The following is a 22,361-nucleotide window of genomic DNA, read 5'->3' as shown; positions in this document are numbered from 1 at the left end:
ACCTGGGAGGCAGAGGTTGCAGTGAACTGAGATCATGCCACTGCACTCCAGTCTGGCAACTGTGCGAGACTCCATCTCAAAAACAAAAACAAAAAAAAAAAAACTTGAAAGATGAATATTACTCCCATTTTAACAGCTCCAATTTTATAAGCTCTGTGCCTTTGGGCCTGTTATTCACCCTCTCTGAGCCTTCATGGTCTTACCTATAAAATCCCATCGCTGTTGTAGTAATACATAGAAAACACAGTATTTCCATGTGCTTTCAGCACATAGGCTGAGGTGGGAAGATCATTTGAGCCTGGGAGGTCAAGGCTGCAGTGAGCTGAGATAGCAACACTGAACTTCAGCCTGGGCAACAGAGCGAGACCCTGTCTCAAAAAATAAAAAAAGAAAGAAAAAAAGAAAAGAAATGGATCTTCAATAAGATCCAAGAAATGCATCTTTGTGCTTCCAGCCCGAAGCATAAAGCAATCTGTCCGTAGAGGACATCTCTATGAGGTCAGGTGCTGTTTCAGCCCCCACACCTAACATGGTGCCTTTGTAAGAGGCTCTCAATAGATGCTGGTTAAATGAATGAAAAATAACATACTTTCAATCATTTGAACTCAAGCTTTAAAAATAAATACCTGTTTAGTAGGAAAAGAGACCCAGTCTTTCCCCAGTTCAACTTCTGTTCACAGAGAAGACTTTCTCAGTCTGACCTTCAAAGTTCTCCTATTTTCCTGCTACTATTTGCTGCTATCATCAAGATCTGCATCTAGGGCAGTCCCCCAGGGGCTGTCTGAGAGGGAGGACAGCATTTCAGGACACTCATCACCAGAGCATAAAGCGTGGCCAGGGAACGAGAATTCCAGAGAGATTGGACCAGTGGCTAAAGACACAGTTCTGGTCTGGTTATAAAGTAGAGAACGCTGAACTAAAAAGTTGAGCTGAACTTTCCCTGTAAACGACTGACAATCCCTTTTTATACAGGTAAGGTTTCATGAATAGAATTTTTTTTTACAAAGAATAATTCTCATTTGATTTTTTCTAAAAACAACTATGCCAGGATTTAAGCCTTTATTCTTACACTTTCTATTCCTTCAGGTCATCTTTGTAGCTTCCTGTTAAAAACAAGTTTCTTCCTTTGGCTAGATCACTTTGCAGGTGGAACTACAATCTCAGCACATTAATTCAAATGAAACCATGTGAGGAAAAAGGATAGGGCAGGGTGAGCAAAAGTTCAGAGGGGAGTTGTCTCACAAATTCAACAAGTGTTTGGCCTCAGTTCAGATAAAGAGGGCGTTTTAGCCAAGTGCAGTAGGTGATGCCCGTAATCCCAACATTTTGGGAAGCTGAGGTGGGTGAATTCCTTGACCCCAGAGCTCAATAGCAGCCTGAGTAACAGAGTAACATCTCATCTCTAAAAAAATATGAAAAATAAAAAATAGCTGGGCATGGTGGCACACGCCTGTAGTCCCAGCTACTCTGGGGGCTGAGATGGGAGGATCGCCTGAGCCTGGGAGATCGAGGCTGCAGTGAGCCATGATTGTGCCACTTCACTCTAGCCTGGGTGACAGAACAAGACCTTGTCTCAGAAAAAAAAAGGGGCGGGGGTGGGGAGGAGTGTTGCTTTTGTAATCAATGTTGTAAACATCAAATATTTATGGCAATCAGATTATCTTTTTTTGTGACAATCTCATTCCTAGGAGTTGACTCTTACTAGTTCTGCACATTTATGTTGAGATTATCTGTGAAATGGATCTTCAGCCAGGTGTGATGGCTCACACTTGTAGTCGCCATGTTTTGGGAGGCCGAGGCAGGTGGATTGCTTGAGCCCAGGAGTTTAAGACCAGCCTAGATAACATGGTGAAACCCCATCTCTACAAAAAGTACAAAAATTAGCTGGGCATGGTGATGCATGCCTGTAGTCCCAGCTACTTGGGAGGCTAAAGTGGGAGGATTGCTTGAGCCCGGGAGGTCAAGGCTGTGGTGAGCTGAAATTGTGCCACTGCACTCCAGCCTGGGTGACAGAGTGAACTCCAGCCTGAGCCACAGAGTGAGACCCTGTCTCAAAGGAAAAAAAAAATAGAAAGAAAAAAAGAAATGGATCTTCAATAATTTCTACAAAGGCAAGTTCTTGTCGAGACCGCTTCGGTGGGCTACAACTGTCTTGCCCTAAACCACTACCCATCCTTCTATTTATTGAGCAGGTACTGTGTACCGAGCACTGTGCTTAGCAATGGGGGTAGGATGGTGAGCCAGTGCCCACAGTCTAAGGAAGGAGGCAGTGACACAGATAGGCAGTTTCCATGTTCTAGGAAGTGGTCAGATGGAGGTAAGCACAGGGTGAAAACGCACACAGACCTGCATCTCTGAACGTAGCCAGTGCCTTTGGAGGAGTCTTACGAAGGAAGCCATATGATGCAGTCTTCCACACCTGGTACATGTTGCATTATGATAAGTGGTTCTCCGTGGAAAGTTTTTGCCCCCCCAACAAGGGACTTTTGACAAAGCCTGGTGACATTTTTGGTTGTCACGACTGAGTGCTACTGACATCTAGTGGGTAGAAGACAGAGACGTTACTAAGCATCCTACAAGGCACAAGAATTTTCTGACCCCAAATCTCAATTCTCAATAGTACCCAAACTGAAAAATCTGTTACAATGTACCTGTGAATCCAAGATGGTATTTCTCTGTGTTCCCTCATAATGTAGCATTGCCACAGACATATTAGTGGGTACTAGTAAATATTTATTTGATAGAAATTGGGAATTGCCCCAGGGGAGGGATAGGAAATATTCCTGGGCCAGGGAATCCTGTACTAATACTGCTTCTTGGGACTGCTCAGAGCAATCTCACCTAAGGTAGCAAATCCCACCTAGGGTGGAGACAACGGGAACCTCTCCTGCCTCCATGACCAGGCTAGCAATGCAGGGTGGGGCATGAGCATTGAGAGAAACTCCATCTGTGGGGCAGGCACACAGGGAAGACTAAAAGATCAAGGTGCACAAGAACATTGAAAAAAAAATCCAGCACCCCAGTCCCCACAAGGTAACCCTAGAGAAATTGGAAGCTGATGATGCAATGAAGAAGACAATAGCCATGATAAAGAAAAAAAAAAAAAAATCCAACCAACAGTCAACCCCTAACTAGATATAACCAAAAGAAGAAGGGCCATGACCCTTCCAGGCATAAATACTGTGGTTCAATGTTCCACAGAGGATAAGAGGTAACGGGGGATTCAACGAACCCCTGACCCACCTTGCCCAACTCAACCTGGTGCCAATAAAGACTAATACTAGCCAGGCACGGTGGCTCACGCCTGTAATCCCAGCACTTTGGGAGGCCAAGGCAGGCGGATCATGAGGTCAGGAGATCAAGACCATCCTGGCTAACACGGTGAAACCCCTTCTCTACTAAAAATACAAAAAACTAGCCGGGCGTGTGGTGGGCGCCTGTAATCCCAGCTGCTTGGAAGGCTGAGGTGGGAGAATGGCCTGAACCCAGGAGGCGGAGCTTGCAGTGAGCTGAGATCGCACCACTGCACTCCAGCCTGGGCGACAGAGCGAGACTCCGTCTTAAAAAAAAAAAAAAAGACTAATACTAATACCCTAATATTAATATTACCTAGGCTTAAAGGTTTTCAAAGACATAGGGAACCCTTTATGATCTTCATCTTGTTCACCCTTATGTCTTCCAGTTGGGTACCCCTTAATAGTTCACTAATGTCTTTAATAATATTAATAGTGATACATGTATTCAGTGTGGTTAGCGACACCTGTGTTCTTGGCACAGTGCATGCTGTGTTCTGTGTTATCCTCCCATCCTCAAAAGGGTATCAGTGCCTTTGTTACCGCCATTTCACAGATGAGGAAACTGAACCTCAGGAAACGGAAGCTAAGTAATTTTCCATGTTCTCACAGTGAGCGCGAGCTGGAGGTGGAATCCTAACCCGGGCCTTCCCACGAGGCCATACCCTGACCTGCCTGCTTCATTGCTTTCATGTACCTGATCCCATAGATGGATCATCATGTTAACTCAGGGACATGAATGATGAGCATTTTTCCTATGATAAAGATGAAAAATCTGAAGTTCATAATATACTCAATGTCTTTTCTAAAGCCAGCAATAGAGGCAGGATTGGTTCTCAACCCTGCGTGTTGTTATACCAAACACCACTCAGGCCACCGCACCCTTCATTGGCAGAGGTGCATGTATTTATATGTGTTTGCTGACAGTCAACCATACATTGAAAACCAGAGAGCCCGGGGACTTATGGCTTTATCCTTGGGAACCTAACCACAGTGTCAAGACATCAGATGGGGTCATAGTCACAACTGAAGAGATAATGGTGCCACATTGTCTTCTACAGGTGGACAAGCCCATTTCCAAGGACATCAGAAGCCAAAACATTAAAGGTAAGGTCATGTCACTCAAAGTGTAAAATGTAAGTATGGAAACTTTTTGCTTCTAAGATCGTCTTGCATTGCTGTTCGTGGTCATGGGTGACCTTACACAAGGCGATCTATTGAATTACACTTCAGGAAATAACTACTAATTTTAGTAGAGTCTCACACACTTTATGTCTTTTTATTGCCTTACCTTCTTGATGAAGAAATTGATTGTAAAAATTCACATTCTTTGTTGTGCAATTTTGGAAATGAATTGTTTTGAAACATATGGATTGCATTAAATATATAATCATGTTATCTCTCCAAGCATACCCTCAGAAAAGTCACAAGATAGAAATCTAATTTTAAAACATTGACTAATTAATATGAAAACAGATTTTAAGGCCTGAGGCAAAACAACTCAATTTGAAGACAAAAATACAGGTACGAGCCTGAAAGCAAATAATCAATTTCAGCAGTGCTAGAAGCATAAATGGAAGATAAGCCAGACATTTAATGGTATTGTATCCATTATAGCTTCTCTCATCATTTTCCCCTGTGCCCCTATCTCCTTTTATGATGCTTGATTGGAAAAGATGACAATGCCAAGATTCACTTTGCCCGATAACTGAAACATATCAAATTCACCTTTCATGTGTCTAATGGTATCGTCTACAACGTATTATTAGTGCCATCTTTTCTTTAATGGGAAAGTGTACCAGTTAGGGTCCCAATAGGCAATAGACAGCATACTCAAATTAGGATCATTGAAGGAAATGTATGGCAAAGAAACTACTTACCAGGTGAGTGTGGTATAGGGGGAAGAATAAAGAACAATGCAAGAACCATGGCTGACAGCAGCGGGGCTAGCCCCACCCCTAGGTGAAGAGGGCTGAGGGAACAGTGACTGAAAACTACAAGGAGCCCACCGCCTGCAGGGGAGCAGTGACCACTGGTCCTGGGACACCACCAGCCCAGGCAGACTTCTTGGGGAGGGGGCCAAGGGAGTAAACCCCCCACCTCTCTCTCCAACCTCTCTGTGACCTCCTGCTGGGGCTTCCCAATGGCTAAACCTAACTAGAAGCGAGAGGACAGGGACCTGTGTGTCCCTACTGGTCAGTGTCACCAGGCGGAGAGCAGTGTAGAGGAAGGTGAAGCTGGAGGGAGGTTCTGGAGGGCAAATGGAAGACACTCATAGCAGGAAGTGCCAGCGCAGTGTAAAGGGGACGGAGAGTAGCCAAAACCTAAGGCACACTCCCAGGCTGTGTGACCTTAAGTAAGACCCCTAACCTGAGTTCTCCTTTTATTTATTTATTTATTTATATATTTATTTATTTTGAGACGGAGTCTCGCTCTGCCGCCCAGACTGGAGTGCAGTGGCGCAATCTCGGCTCACTGCAAGCTCCGCCCCCCGGGTTTACGCCATTCTCCTGCCTCAGCCTCCGGAGTAGCTGGGACTACAGGCGCCCGCCACCAGGCCCGGCTAATTTTTTTTTTGGATTTTTAGTAGGGACGGGGTTTCATCGTGTTAGCCAGGATGGTCTGGATCACCTGACCTCGTGATCCGCCCGCCTCGGCCTCCCAAAATGCTGGGATTACAGGCGTGAGCCACCGCACCCCGCCCCTTCTCCTTTTCTTTAACCAGGGCATTAAAGAACAACACCTGGTGAATTATGTAAAGAAAGTATTTTCACTCCTCTTAACAGAGAAAGGGATGGGAAGAATAGAGGGATCACAGACCAGACCACAATCAACTGTTGCAAAAATGACCTCAGTCATAAAAATATGCTTTGTAGGCATTCATGAAGAAATGAGTCCTGGAGAGAAATCAGATGAGAAAGGAACTTTATAATTGCCATCTTATTCACAGTTCACTATGGCCATCCACCCTCACTGCTTTGACTGCAGAAATTTCTTCGACCATTATTCCACATATCAATATGTCTATTTACCTCTCTATCTGTATGTTTATCTACCCTATGCCTCAGTTCACAAAGATATTAGTTAATAAAAGCTTGAACAATAAAATAGAAGAAAATCTACGTAGATGACATAATTAAAATAACGATAAAATGTAAGATCCTCAGGCACACATCACTAAATTCTACTGTAATTAAACAGTTAATTTGCCTCTGAGCTACCTGATAGTCTAAGCAAAAAGGGAATCAAGCTTCCTTATGTGATACAAATTTCCCATTACAAGAAACAAACCAGTTCCTCAGAGAGAGCAAGAAAAACGTATCTTTCAGGATTGAGTTAGTGCTCTGTTTTATAGCGAATGTTGGGTCCCATGACTACAAAAATATGAGCATTTTGTAAAGCAGACTTCAGTGAAAGCAAGGCTCATAGAGGTTGAGGCTTTTGCAGGTGGGGCAGGTTGTATAGAAGACTTCTTCAAGAAGAGTTATTTTATGTACAGCATCCTCGCCTACATTTCCATCACTGATGGTTCCCCATTACCATCCAGAGCTCTAAGGTACCATATCTAGAACGAGGCTGGAAGGGGGGAAATTAATATGAATGCCCTCCCATTTTTGGATCAGGCATCTTGCTGAAAAATGCTTGGATGATTTATGTGTTTATTACAAAATTCTGTATTTTTGACGCAAACACATTCTCAGATAATTTATTCACTCTCACAAAAATGTCATAAAAAAACATATCGGTTGATTCAGTAATGGCAGAATTTTATGGTGATATTTTTCATCAAGTTGAGCAGTTATAGATTTATGTTAATGTACATTTTATGTCATTTTTCTTGCAATCATATTCTGACATTATCTGTAAACTGTCAGATTTCAAGAACTTATCTTCCCTAAAGCTTGACTTTTTGTTTTTCATTCCTAAAAATAGGTAAAAGTTTATTTGGAGGCAAAGTTTTTAGAATACAAGTTGTGTGTGACAAACCACTAGCATTAACCATAGATCTAGAAGAAATCATCTTAGTTTCAGATAGGGATAGCTATAATTTTCAAATACAGTGTGGCTTATTTTTCTAGAGAAACCAAAGCTGAGAATAAAGGAAGCTAAATTGCATTTTCTCTTTGCTGTAGATGTGAAGCAAGCACAAACTCTAAGCCAATTTCCTTTGAGGTGACAAGCATACATATACAAGAATGAATTTATAAAGAAATACAATACGCCTCCAAGAAAAGAAAAAAAAAAAGAGAGAGAGAGAATTATGCATAGGCTAGTGAACCTGTATATCCAGAAACACAAACTGATTGAAAGAAGCAAAGTAGAATTCCACAAAATGCCATCAAAAGGCCTTTATACTAGTTTGCTTTTAGACAAGTTTAGATGCTGAAGAAATTAGAATCAGAAATGAGTTTAATCTAGGTCAATTCCCTCATTTTACATAAGGAAGCTTAGCAAGGGAAGTGGCTTGCTCAAGGCCATCAGCAAGTAGTCACAAGACCAGAGCCAAGGTTTATTCCACTATGGTAATGTTGCCAGGGTTTTCTGTGTTTGCTAGTGTATAAAATGCATTCTGCAAACTCTCCCTCTGGTTTGGTGACGAACATCCCATTCATCCAGACTATACAAAGCGCAGAGCCAGTGAGTTGATAGATGATACTGCTCCCTAGTGGCAGAACTTGGCAACACACAATATTGCAATAATGATGAAATTTGGTATTTTCTATCCTTTGCAGAAATAACACGCCTGAGGTTGCAGAATTCATCAGAAACAAATGTAATATTATTCCCCTACCATTTTACATGTAAATGTATTTCAGCCACAACACATGGCTCAAAAGCAACAGAGACATTGATATAATGCTCCCTCAAAGTTAACAGTATTAACTTCATGAGATCACTCATTAATGGAACTACAGAACAGTATTTTGTCTCACCACCACACAAGAAAAATAATACAGCTCAGAGAAAAGGAAAGGAATCTGTAACTGCTTGATGTAACAAATTTATTTTCTGATAGAGAAATATAAAGTAGGCAGAAACAGGAGACTGAAGAACAAGGTATTTAATAAAGGAAGCTCCAGAAAATTTATATCTCCCAAATAATAATTCCCCAACAGAACTGCAATGTACAAGAACTGCCTTTTACGTAGGCAAAATATGGCCTTCCCCATGAAACCATTTCAGAACGGCTGGAAGTACGTGCATAATGAAAAGCATTTTTTGTTTTCCTTGTAATGTTGGGGTGTTGACTGGAATCAACCACCCCAGTTTGCTCTGGACGGAGGGGTTCTTCAGAAGTAGGACATTCCAAATTAAAACCGGAGACCTCTGGGGTAAACGGGGACAAGCGGCCTCTATACCTGCGTGTCTTATGTGCAAGCCAGCAGAATGGAGGCGTTATTTTGTATATTTAATCAAAAGTTTTAAAATAGCAGCATCTGCACAATGCAGCCCCTCCTTGAAACTGAGGCATAGCATCCCTCACAGATAATTGAGTTGGTCGAGAGCCTCACCACCTTCCCAGGAAGCACACCCTACCTTTAAGAAGCCCCAGTTCTTTACTTTCAGCTAAATATGAGGAACAATGTCTTCCTACAACATCCTCCCATTGGCCCTTGCTCTAAGATGAAATGAATGAAGCTCCAAGTAGCTCAAAGTACAGTTATCTGAAATTAATTGGGTGAGATGTTGAGAATCATATTAAATAAAAGGGAAGGCTAAGCACAGTGGCTCACACCTGTAATCCCAGCATTTCGGGAGGCCAAGGCAGGCGGATCACCTGAGGTTAGGAGTTTGAGACCAGCCTGGCCAACATGGTGACACCCCATCTCTACTAAAAATACAAAAAAATTAGCTGGGCGTGATGATGTGCACATGTAATCCCAGCTACTCGGGAGGCTGAGGCAGGAGAATTGCCTGAGCCTGGGAGGCAGAGGTTGCAGTGAGCCGAGATTGAGCCACTGCACTCCAGTCTGGGCAACAGAGCAAGACTCCGTACCAGAAAAAAAATAAAATAAAATAAAATAAAATAAATAAAAGGGAAACTCTGGATGCACTAATCTTGAGAAACAGTGAGTTAAACAAAAATAAACAGATCTCTTTACTGCCCAAGTTTTTAGAGCATTGTGGATCTCCCAAACGGGGATATGGCATGGAGCATTGTAACTTAAGTGTCCATGGAACCTGTTTTTTCTTAGATCACATTTTTTGGCCCATGCTCCTTAGAACACATTTTAGAAAAGCCTAGATTGACTCATATATTAGTTTCATTTCTAGGTTCACAGTACATTTCCTATTCTAAGTAGTTTCTCGGGGGTTAAAAATGATCCATTGTTTGGGACGGATATTCCTCAGTCTATGAAAGCCACATCTACAGGCGGCTTGTGAACGTAAATGCTTCCGCCCCTGCATGCTCTCCCCTCCCCTTCCTGCCAGTCCCTGGGGAAGGGATGGACAGTGATAAGCTTGCCCTCTCTCTTCTCTACTTAGTTTTTCTAATGCCATATCCTACATCACAATGTGAAGAAAAGGCCATTAATAATAAACATGAAATTGGTATAGTAAAAGCTGCGTGTATGGAAAGGATAGAGAAGATTATAATGCAGGATGAAAATGGGCACACATGTAACCCCCTGAAGGGTTCTTCCTGCCTACTGCATAAAGAGAGACCAGGGCACTGCCATAGAGAAAAAGTTTAATAGACACGAGGCTGGCCACACCACGTGGGAGATGTTCATACTCAAATCATCTCATTCAAAACTCACAGGTTAGGGGTTTTCAAAGGCAGTTTGGGGGAAGGGATGGGAGGGCAGGTAACAAGTGCTTGCTGCTGATTGGCTGGGGTGGAGATGAAATCATAGGGGTTTGAAGCTGTCTTCCAGCAGGTGAATTGCTTCTGGGTGGGGCCACAGGAAAGGGGCTGGCGGTAAGGTGGACACATTGGGTTTAGCTGGAACCATGGATGTCAGACATGCATGCAAAAAACCGGGAAAGATATCTCCAAAGGTCAATCGACAATAGTGGTGTTATTTTCAGGAATAACTGGGGAAATTGCATGTCTTACAACCTCGGGAATAATGGCTGACAATCGTTTATGTCTGCGCCTTAGCTGGACTCAGGCTGTTCTCATCCCCCCAGCCTGATGGCTTCCCATTAGCTTTACAAAAGTGGTTGACTTTTGGGCAAGGCCTATTATTATTTAAATTATAGCCTGAAAGTCTTCCAAAGTTAGCTTTGCCCAATAGCCCAGGAGTAATTAAGGGAAAGACAAGATGGGGCGTGAGTTAACTTAGCTTACTATTAATATTATAATTCTCGCCCTCGCACGGTGGCTCACGCCTCTAATCCCAGCACTTTGGGAGGCTGAGGCGGGCGGATCACAAGGTCAGGAGATCGAGACCATCCTGGCTAACACGGAGACACCCCGTCTCTACTAAAAAATTAAAAAGTACAAAAAATTAGCCCGGCGTAATCCCAGCTACTCGGGAGGCTGAGGCAGGAGCTACTCGGGAGGCTGAGCTACCAGGAGCTACTCGGGAGCTACCAGGAGCTACTCGGGAGGCAGGAGCTACTCGGGAGGCAGGAGCTACTCGGGAGGCTATTCGGGAGGCTGAGGCAGGAGAATTGCTTGAACCTGGGAGGCGGAAGTTGCAGTGAGCCGACATCACACCACTGCATTCCAGCCTGGGTGACAGAGCGAGACTCAGTCTTAAAAAAAAAAAAATTAAAATTCTCTCACTGATATAATCTTTGCAAAGGCAGTTTCACATAGAGGGGGAACATACCTTATTTCATCATAATTCAAACAATAATATTTAAAACTTCTTATGTGCTCAACACTAGGGCTGGCTATTTAGTTGTTCCATGAGCCATAAGCCCCATAAGAAGCACTCTGTTTCTATGTCTGTTTCACCAGCCAGACAATAAGTACCCGAAAGGGAGGGAGCACATCTTATTTACTGACAGTTACAACACTGCCCGACTGCTGCTGTGATCCTAGGACCCTTGGTTTAAAATGACCTCGTGCCTGGGCACTCAGCTGGCCCTGAGTCACATGACACCTTAGACGTGGAGGAGCCTGCAATCTGGCGAGTCTAAGTATTGTGGGAACTCAAAAAAGTGCATACTTAATTCTGCCTTCTTGGAGGAAGAATTGTGTCTCCCAGGGACGCTTCCTAGGACATTTGACTGAGCTGTGAGATAGTGTCCTCGGGGGAGATGATTTGTGATATTCAGAAGCAGCTAAGGCCCTGTGCAATGGTTCATGACTGTAATCCCAGTGTGAGCTACCATGCCAGGCTAAAGAGGGTGGATCACCTGAGCTCAGGAGTTCAAGACCAGCCTGGGCAACAAAGCGAAACCCCCATCACTACAAAAAATAAAAAAATTAGCTGGACGTGGTGGCACATACCTGCAGTCCCAGATACTCAGGAGGCTGAGGTGGGAGGATAGCTTAAGCCTGGGAGGTAGAGGTTGCAGTGAGCTGAGATCACACGACTGCACTCTAGCCTGGGTGACAAAGTAAGACCCTGTCTCGAAAAAAAAAAAAAGCAGCCAGCAGGTGGTTGTATGAATTGAATGCTGAACTTGAAGACAAGTAGCCCCGGGTTCAAATCCCAGCTTTACTGCTTCCCAAATATGAGACCTATAGCAAGTAACTTCACCTCTCTAAATTTAGGTTTCCACATGTATAAAATGGAGAAAAGAGCACCTACATCCTACAGTATTTCATGTCCTTAAAGGTGAAAACCAACACAAACCTATAGCACAGTTCTTGACACACGGTAGACATTCAGCAAAGGCATGTTGAACTGTGTTAGCAACGCCCCAGATTTTTCCTCCCTCCTTTCCCCTCTGCCTTCTCCTGGCACTGGAAAGTTTTCCAGATTCTCTCTCTGAAGGCCAAAACCATCTCACGCTCTATGGAGTTTTTTCTTTAGCATATACAATAAATCATTTAGATGAATGTATACAAATAGGCTACGTGTCTCAATCACAGAGACCATGGTTTATGAAACACTGTTTTCCTGACAGCAAACACAGAGCACCAGATGGGGCACATGGTGGATGCGAAGTGGCCTCCTTGTCTGGGCTGACACCTGAGGTTTGTTGTCTTATGGTGTCTCCTGGCCACAGAGATCAAAGATGCAGACACACAGAGTGAGGTTAAGAGCAGAAATTGTATAGGAAAAAGAAAGCGAATAGCTCTCTGCCATGGAGGGGAGCCCCAGACAAATGAGTTGCTGATCCACAGTGAAACAGGGGGTTTTATAGATGAGCTAGTGGGGAGGCAGTGTCTGAGCTACACAGGGCATGAAAAACCAGTTAGGACCAGGTTTGCCATCTACATAGGGTGCGAACCTCTGGCAGCCCCCACCTCAATCTTTTTTTTTTTTTTTTTTTGAGACAGAGTCTCGCTCTGTCACCCAGGCTGGAGTGCAGTGGTGTGATCTCAGCTTACTGCAAGCTCCGCCTCCCGGGTTCACGCCATTCTCCTGCCTCAATCTTATTATGCAGATGGGTTCTCAGCCTGAGCTTTTCCATGCTACCCATTTCTTTCTTACTATACATGTGCTGACGAAAAAGGGAAGACGAAGATTCCATGGCAGACATGCCTGGCCCCCACGCAGCCCTTTTTTCTTGGTATAGCTGCAGGCCTCCTCACCGCACCCCCTGCAAGCTTCCGACTTCCTTATCTATGTTTGCAGCTCGATCTTTCAGGCTGCTCTTTGTTGGAAAAGAAATGATTTCTTGGGCTGTTTTTTTTTAGAAAGGAAGTTCTGCTGGGGACTCTCTTGTCCTCACTATCTGCCTAAATAATTTCTTTCTATTTCCTGTATCAGATGCATAGCAAATATTTGTCAAATTAAATCTGCAATTTAGCCCATTTTAATAGTTCATTGGATAAGCATTACCTCTTAGTATGGTGTCCTAGGAGCACCTGGAGATGAGCCCGTGGCCTCAGTCACACATTCATATTAGGTAGGGGCCTGTGGAGAGGCAAGTCGAGAAGCCTGGGTGACTTCTGGCCCCCTCTGTCCCTTTCTGAGTTTAGACACATCACATTCCTTCGCTGGGCCTTAATATCCCATCCGTAGAAACACAGTAGAATCAGTGGTCCAGCATTTTGTGAATTTAAGGATATGATTCATACATACAAATCCAGCCATTCCACTGCCTACATCATCCCCTCCTCTCCCTTCCTCCATTCCCTGAGGCACCAAGATCAGGGAAAAGATACCTCCCAGGCTTGTTTTGGAAAAACGTTCCTATCCCACGTCGCTCACTAACCCCAGCATGAAAGCAGTTGAAGTACACGTCCCTGAGAAAATGCACTTTCCGACCTTCTTTGAGGAGCTGTTAGAGCAGGCAGGCTTCTCTCACATCCTTGGCTTTGCCCAACTTAATTCCTGCCCGTTGCAATCTAAACAATGGTTTCGGCAATGTACTGCTGCGATGAATTTCTGAAAGTTTCAGCAGACTTGGAGAGGTTTCTCAAACCGGCCTTGCCAAATACACATTTTTAGCCACTTGGAGTGTAAGTTGCTTCTTTGGACTCTCCCATAAATAATCATCAGGACACCATATCCTAATGGTTTGCTTTCATAAATCATAAAGCTCTTAGACACAATAAAATTTTTGATTGAGACCAAGTTTATCCAATTTTACAAAGTCTGCATCTCTAATTACAGAACATTATACTTATGTTCTATTTCTGAAAGTATTGATTTGCATGATTGTATTTCATAGTTAAAGGGTATTACAGCCGGCGGTGGTGGCTCATGCCTGTAACCTCAGCACTTTTGGAGGCTGAGACCAGTGGATCATTTGAGCCCAGGAGTTTGAGATGACTCAGGAGCCTGAGCAACATGGTAAAACCCCATCTCTACAGAAAAAAAAAAAAAAAAAAAAATACAAAAAGCTTAGCCGGGCATGGTGGTGCACACCTGTAATCCCAGTTACTTGGGAGACTGAGGCAGGAATCAAGAAACAGAGGTTGCAGTGAGCTAAGACCACACCACTACACTCCAGCGTGGGCAACAGAGCCAGACTTGGTCTCAAAAAAAGGGCGGGGGGTGTTGCATATATTTACCACAAATTGAACAGTATTTAAGTGAAAAACAAATACAGAAGTCCTCCTTATCCTCAGTTTCACTTTCCACAGTTTCAGTTACCCACGGTCAACTGAGGTCTGAAAATATCAAGTGGAAAATTCCAGAAATACATAATACATAAATGTTAATTTGCACGCTGTTTCTGAGCGGCATGATGAAATCCTGAGCGGTCCCACTGGAATCACTTCTTTGTCCAGTGTTTCCGTTGCGCTGTGTCCAAACCACCTGTGAGTTGCTCAGCAGCCGTCCCGCCCATCAGATCCGCTGAATCGCAGTGCTTGGGTTCCAGTCACCCTTACTCTACCTAATAATGGTTCCAAAGTGCAAGAGTAGTGATGCTGATAGTTCTGATTTGCCAAAGAGAAGATGTAAAGCGATTCCTTTAGGTGAAAAGGTAGAAGTTCTCAACTTGAAAAGGAAAGAAAAAATATTGTATGCTGAGGTTACTGGGATCTAAAATAAAAATAAATCTTCTATCCGTGAAATTGGGAAGAAGAAAAAAAAAGTGTGCTTGTTTTGCTGTCACGTATCACCTTTATCATAGGTCTGTATATTTAGGAAAAGTATAGGATATATAGGGTTTATTACTATTCTCAGTTTCAGACATCCATCATGAGTCTTGGAACATTTTGACTTAGGATAAGCGGGGGGCCACTGTAACTTAAGTGTACGTTTATGTAACTTTTTGTTTGTTTGGTTTTTTGTTTGTTTTTTTAGACGGAGTCTCGCTCTGTCGCCCAGGCTGGAGTGCAGTGGCCGGATCTCGGCTCACTGCAAGCTCCGCCTCCCGGGTTCCCGCCATTCTCCTGCCTCAGCCTCCCGAGTAGCTGGGACTACAGGTGCCCGCCAGCACGCCTGGCTAATTTTTTTGTATTTTTTATTAGAGACGGAGTTTCACCGTGTTAGCCAGGATGGTTTCGATCTCCTGACCCCTTGAGCCACTGCACCCGGCCTATGTAATGTATTTTTAATAATGGTTGTATCTAAAGCCAGTTCACAGAATTCCTGAAAGCTTAACAACCATCCATTGCAAGCTGGCACCAGCCACTCCAAAGAACGATCACTTAACTCTTTTTCCTTCTCCAAGAGGCCTTACTTTAACCCTCCCAGAACACGGTGATATTGACAATGTCTTCATGGTTTCACCATACTAGGTTGTGGTGGAAACAGTTAAACTAAGGTCCATCGGATTCTGCAACCATGCTATGCCCACCTCAGTACAATACTTCCCCAAAAGTAGTTACTTTGTGAGATCTGTCCTGAGACTGCAAAGCAAAGGAGTCTCTGGGCAAATGGTGCTGATTACACCTTATGACCACCAGGTGGCGAGCATGCCGGGCTTCTCCAAGAGTAAACTGGAGATGGGGAAGACTTCAAACAACTGTTTGGGTTCTCTTGTTTGACAGGTAGAGAACTTTCCCTAGCATTTTAGAATATTTGTGTACTTCATTAGGAGGGTAAATTCCCACTTTCCCTCTAATTTTTCATACTATAATAATAGTAGTAACTGCAGCTGTGCATTAAGAAGCATGCCTTGAAGTTCATCAATTCATTTATTCCACACATGAATTTTCATGAAGTATAAATAAGCACTTCTAACTTCTCCAGATGGGGAAATTCATTCACTCCTCAATCCATTTGTTTATTTCTAAACATTTATTAAGCACTTGCCATGATCCTGCCCATAGTATGAACAGAATCAAGATTCAATCTTAACAAATTCAGCTCCAAAGCTCACCCTCCTTTAAATATCACAAATACTTGAGTTATTACTGCTTTATTAAATAAGGCCCCCAGATTTTAAGAAACTTGCTGGAATTATCTGAATTACCATCAAAGCCGTAAAATGGTAAACAAGTTACTTTGCTTGTTCAATCCAGTTTCTTTCACTTGCAAAGTTCTTTAAGTCCACCTTGACTTCTTACTTTGAAGGATTGCGGTTAGCTAAGCAATGATTAAGGGAAGCTCATGGTATCAACACTTGCCAGTCGGCATATTTGATGCGGCTGAAAGCCCTGTGGATTTTTGTACCTATTGCTGATATTATCCTACAAAGACATCTTAAAAGGGAGGGAGGAATTCACAGAATCTTTATGTTACAAAATCTTTATGAGAACAGGAAGAGGGACATGAGCTAGCACATTAGCACAGTCAGCCTCCTCGCCACTTAGTGTCCCGCACTATCTTAGCAATCCTCAGAGTCCCCGCCAGCAAGAAGGCTCTCATTACATGCGCCGCTTTGTTCTTGGGCTTACTTAATTTCAAGTATTCTGTGTTAAGCAACAGAAAATGAACTGACACCACCTGAGGACTTTTGCCCTTGCCATTTTCCTCTGTCAGGAATCCCTTTCCCAAGATATCCACATGACATGCTCCCTGGCTGTCCTCAGGCCTCTGATTTCATCCCCTAACCACAGATGCCTCCTCAGACCAGCCTAAAACACAGTAGCCCCGGCTCCTACTCTCCGTGCCCTGCTGTCCTCCAATCTGCTTTATTTTCTGTATAGCGCTTGTCATCACCTGTGAATGTTTATTTATACTTTTGTTTATGTATTTCCTAGCTCCTGCCACTGGAATGTAAGTTTCATGGGAATAGCAACTTTATTTGTTGGTATTATACTCCCAACACCTACATCAATACATATATTAAAAATGAGTCCATGCCTGACACATACTATGTGCTCAATAGTAAATCAATGAAATGAAAGAAGACAGATGTCCTATTCTACACTCGCAACCCCTGAAGCAAACTGGATAGTTATCTTGAAAACCATAAATGGAATTTTCCTATTAAATTACAGGAACTCAGTCTCTTTATTGAATTCTTTTTCCGGTGAATTGAATTGATCCCCAATAGATATAGTGAAAAAAGACCTCTTGGAAAGCCAGCATCTAGTTTTGCAGGAAAAGTCATCAACCCAGGCAACAAGATGGTCCACCAGGGAGCTCTGGAGGTGAAGCCAATAAACAATAACATGAAAGGAAATTAATTTTATGTTTTCTAATTTTGTGCCTTAAGCAAGCATCATGTGGCCTAAGCTTTTTTGTGATTTCCTTGAAATAGTCAAAGATCTAATGTTAAATAGACTGCTGCTGTTGTTGAAGGACATCCTGGGTCATATTTTGGGTTTTCACAATGCCAAGGACATCAATTATTTCTGTATGCAATCAGCGTACGGAATTCATAAAAAGAAGTGAATCCTACCTATTTCAAAAGTGTTTTTCAAAAATGAAAACAGAAAGGAAGAATGGTAATTTTATTCTTATTCTTTGGAGTAATTATTTTAGATATGGAAGAGCCATTAAAATCATACAGACCAGTTTGTGCTGTGTTGCATAGTGTTGTGTTGTGTTGTGTTGTGTTGTGTTGTGCCAGTTGGACTTTTCACCAAGAGGAATCTAAAGAGGAGGTGCAGTGGAAAGTGGGCTGAAGTTAAGCCCTTAATGACATGGGGTGGCGAACCAGTAACCAGTCCCCCTGCGTCCAGGCACCAAAGGACTTTCAGGGGAGAGCGTAGGGGGTTCTTCAGCACATGGTTAAAAATCACTGATTTAGTCCAACCTCCCTGTCTCACAGATGAAGAAAGCAAAGGAGGCTCAGTGAGAAGCCACCCAGCCAGTATTCAGTGGAGGTTTAAGTCTCCTGTAACAAGAGATAGACATTTTCTCACTGATTCCCCAACAGCCTTATAAAATAGCATTTATTACACCACGCCCATTTTTAGAGATAATCAAACATTGCTTTTCCAAGGAGCCTTCTTCTGACAACCCAGACTAACTTACGTCTCCCACATATTCATTTAATACTTTGTCCTTCTCTACTTGAAATCCTTATCAGATTGTTCATGATGCCTTCAGTGCAGGTCTACCCGCTAAGGTATAAACCCTATGGCAACAGGCTCAGTGCCAGCCATCTTCACGGTCACATCGCCAGAGCCAGAAGCTTGACATGTAAACACCCCAGCTAGGAGCACCTTGACAGGAAGGATCGAATTGTATTTGTCTTTTTACCCCAGTGCCTGGTACTGTGTTTAGCTCAGAGTAGAAGCTCAATAATTACATTGAGTCGAATTATGGAAATAAAACAACCTAAAGTTCAGACAAATCTGCTCCAGGCTCCACTTGGGCTTTTTCTAGGGTTAATTGGCCTTGAGAAGTTATCCCACGTAGTTTGTCCTTAGTTTTTTTCATCCATAACATAAAGAAGTTGGATTCTGGGGGTCTTCAGAAATTATTCAATTTTGAAAAATCTGTGATGCTATTTTCCTCTGCTTGGAAATACCCCATGAAGGTGGTAGGCAGGAAATTGAATTGTGTATGTACACACACATACACACATTAAGTTTAAACAGGAATCAGTGGTTTCAAGGGGACCATAAGAGTCACAGGACGTGCAATGAAATCTTCATTCTACGATTTACTCGCTGGGTGAGTGCAGGTGAGATATTTAACTTCCCTGTGTGTCAGTTTCTTCATTAACAGAACAAGGCTGAGGATTTAATAAGACCACATAACTAAAGTGTTTGGTATTATTCTGGGTATCTCATATGATCTCAACAAATATTAACTGACATTATCACCAATATTATTACAAATCAAAATGAATTTCATGTAAGTGTGTATAAAATCAATGCTTGATGACATTTTCCATAAATTCACTGGTATTCCTTCTTATGTTTTAGGAGACACATCCATAAGAAAGAACAAGGTAGGATAAATCATGAAAATGCATTTGTTATTCATTATTTACTTTAGAAGCCTAGAGATATAGACAATGCAAAATTTCAGATATCTCTTAAAAAATATATCGTATAAGTCTGGTCACAATTTGTAATTTCTATTTGTAAATCAAAAAACTGTTAACCATTGGCCCTGCTCATAGAACAATAAACTTAATTTAGGTTTCTCTTTTCTTTTTCAGATTCCTTTACCACCTCCTCGGTAAGACACTTTAAAATAGCATTTTATTTCGCTATACACTGAAATAATTTGTGCCAGCATCTGAAAAAGAGAAACACAAACATTTGACATTGAAAATCTAATATGATTTCAGAGTGAGAGCTGGATATAGAAAAAAAAACTAATATGAGGTATTCAATGAACAAGATTAAACAAGCCTTCATTCATCTATTTAATCATTTATTCATTCATTCACAGTTATCTATTCAATATACCTTCACTCATTATTTCTTGATGAATGTATTCCTCCCCTGTTTCTTTCTATTCCTCTCCTTTCTTTCAGTACAGAAATCTGCTGGATGATATTGCTGGGTATACTACTGGCAGGCCTAGATTCATATGAAAATGGGATATGCCCTCAGGGAACTTACAACATATTAAGTGTATATTCATGTGATATATATATATACACACACATATATGATACATATATAAATACTATTACATTTACACATATCTGTGGAGAAAAGAGCAACAGGCAGCTGCAGAGGCTCTGAGTGACTGGCCACTCTTGTTGCTCTATCTGGGACCCCTGAGCACCTCTGCCATAGCATGCATTACATACTCTACCAATCATTTCTTCACCTCTCTGTCTTCCCTGCTAGAGGGAAGCAGCTTGAACCAAAAATCTACCAAAATACCTGATATACTTTATGAACAAATGAGTGAATGGGTGAATAAAATATGAGTGAGTGAGGCATTCACTGACTTTCAAACATTTACATATATATATGTGTGTGTGTGTGTGTGTGTGTGTGTATATATATATATATATATTTTTTTTTTTTTTTTGAGACAGTCTGGCTCTGTTGCCCAGGCTGGAGTAGAGTAGGGTGATCTCAGCTCACTGCAACCTCTGCCTCCAGGGCTCAAGTGATTCTCCTGCCTCAGTCTTGTGAGTAGCTGGGATTACAGGTGCATGCCACCGTGACTGGCTAATTTTTGTTTTTCAGTAGAAACGGACTTTTGCCATGTTGGCCAGGCTGGTCTTGAATTTTTGACCTCAGGTGATCCACCCACCTCAGCCCCCAGAGTGCTGGGGTTACAGGCGTGAGCCACCGTGCCCAGCCACTTTTTAAAATATTTATTTGGGTAGTACTAAAAACTCAGATCTGCCGGTCTGGGATGAATGGAAGGCTGTTATCATTTTCTCCACAGGTCTCCTAAAGCCAAAACAGTCGCACTATGGAGGAGCACGTTGACTCCCTATAGAAAATTATATCACGCCCTTTAGAAAACAGTGCCAGACCTGACCAGTCTGCTCTGTAGTTAGCATCCAAAAACTAGCATTTTCAACCCAAAGCTGGGGACACAGAGGGCAGAGCAGTGTGGATTCAGGCCTGAGGCATCACTGCTGCAGCAAACCTTCTCAGGAATCCTACTGCGACTCTCCACACAGGCCTCTCATCACACTTCCGAAGCAGTACCAGCCCTTGCCCCCTGAGCCGGAGAGCAGCAGGCCACCTTTAGCTCAGAGACACACCTTTCCGGAAGTCCAGAGAATGCCCAGGTGAGAGAGTCATCATTAATGGTGAAATGACCAGCAAGAGTGTGGGTGTGGGGAAGGGGACAAGGAAAACCAACCAAAGTACCTGTCAGAGCAGGCTCTCTAATGGGTGGGGAGTGTTTTGGTCCATTCAAAGACATAACCAAGACTGGGTAATTTATAAAGAAAAAAGTTTTAATTGACCCACAGTTTCACATGGCTGGGAAGCCTCACGAAACTGACAACCATGGTGGAGGGGGAAGCAGGCATGTCTTAGGTGGCAGCAGGTGACAGAGCCTGTGTCCAAAGCAAATGGAGAAAAGCCCCTTATAAAACCATCAGATCTCATGAGAACACATGCAGTAACATGAGAACAGCATAAGGGAAACCGCCGCATGATCCAGTCACCTCCCACCAGGTCTCTGCCTCAACACCTGGGGATTACAATTAAAGATGAGCTTTGGGTGGGGACACAAAGTCTAACCACGTCAGGGAGGAACCAGTTATACCTAGAGGAAAATAGTCCTAGAAACCTGTGTTTTGATTCTTTGCAGGAAATACCGCTTCTCTGTAAGAAAATGAGTTATTGAAAGAATTGCTCACTTGTGGCCTGAATTAGTTTATGAAGAAAATGTCAAATGCCAGAACAGAATCAGCATATTTTATGTAAGAACTGAAAGGGGATTCAGATTATTCCAGGACCAATATTGGCCCCCAGCTTCCCATTACCCAGGCTGGAGAAATATAACCATGCTTGAAAACTCTTTTGTCAAAAACATTATTGCCTTTATGAAAAATAAATATAATAAACCATCCCTCTGGTATTAAGCACTGATGACGGCTCCTTGTTCCCAAACGTGTGGGACATTTGGCAGCTGGTGCTAATCACAGAATGCGACAAACTCGAGTGAGCATATTTCATTTGCCCAAAAGAGTTTAAATTTCCAAAATTACCTTATTTTGAAAGTCAGAAAAGAGATTAGCATTTCCTTCTTGTTTCTGCATAGAATGAAGGATGCTTTCTTAATTTTCATCCTTCTTCAAGCTTGCATCAGCAGTGTGGGGCACAGGCATTATTTAGTGAGAAAGCATTTCTCATGGATACAGAAACTCAGGATATCAGGCTCATTTTGAGCTTCTATGGGAAACCCGTTCATCACTGATTCTAATGGGGACCATTAAATAGCCTGAAATGTCATTCCTCCTTCTGTGGCGAATGTCTCTTCACCATGTCCTCCACTATAGCCCCACACAAGCATAAGTTTTCCAAGAAACACCTTCCTTGTTGTCTTTCCCATGGAGTGCCCTCTCTTTTCTGTCCCTCTTTCAACTGCCATGGCAGCGTGGGAAGGAATAGAGGCTCTCAAGTCTAGATTCAAATGGTTTGGCTTTGTATTAGTTCTCACATTGCTATAAAGAAATATCTCAGACTGGGTAATTTATGATGAAAAGAGATTTGATTGGCTTACAATTCCATAGGCTGCACAGGAAGCATGATTCTGGCATGTG

The 22,361-nt window shown here is 42.7% G+C and overlaps 1 protein-coding gene across 1 annotated transcript in view; it reads left to right on the top strand.

Annotated features, from left to right (window-relative positions):
• The window catches only part of CLNK (cytokine-dependent hematopoietic cell linker), a 206,794-nt gene that overhangs the window by 136,911 nt on the left and 47,522 nt on the right, over window positions 1–22,361 (top strand). Inside the window, exons 8-11 of the mRNA XM_011987821.1 lie at window positions 4,355–4,400; window positions 19,090–19,115; window positions 19,329–19,348; window positions 20,766–20,876. Coding sequence (XP_011843211.1) covers window positions 4,355–4,400; window positions 19,090–19,115; window positions 19,329–19,348; window positions 20,766–20,876 — 203 coding nt within the window. The remainder of the gene's footprint in view (window positions 1–4,354; window positions 4,401–19,089; window positions 19,116–19,328; window positions 19,349–20,765; window positions 20,877–22,361) is intronic.

This window comes from Mandrillus leucophaeus, unplaced genomic scaffold, assembly GCF_000951045.1.
Source record: "Mandrillus leucophaeus isolate KB7577 unplaced genomic scaffold, Mleu.le_1.0 Scaffold317, whole genome shotgun sequence".
In the NCBI taxonomy this organism is placed as follows: Eukaryota; Metazoa; Chordata; class Mammalia; order Primates; family Cercopithecidae; genus Mandrillus; species Mandrillus leucophaeus.
The sequence above is the reverse complement of the archived record's forward strand: the minus strand, read 5'-3'. Positions and strand labels throughout refer to the sequence as shown.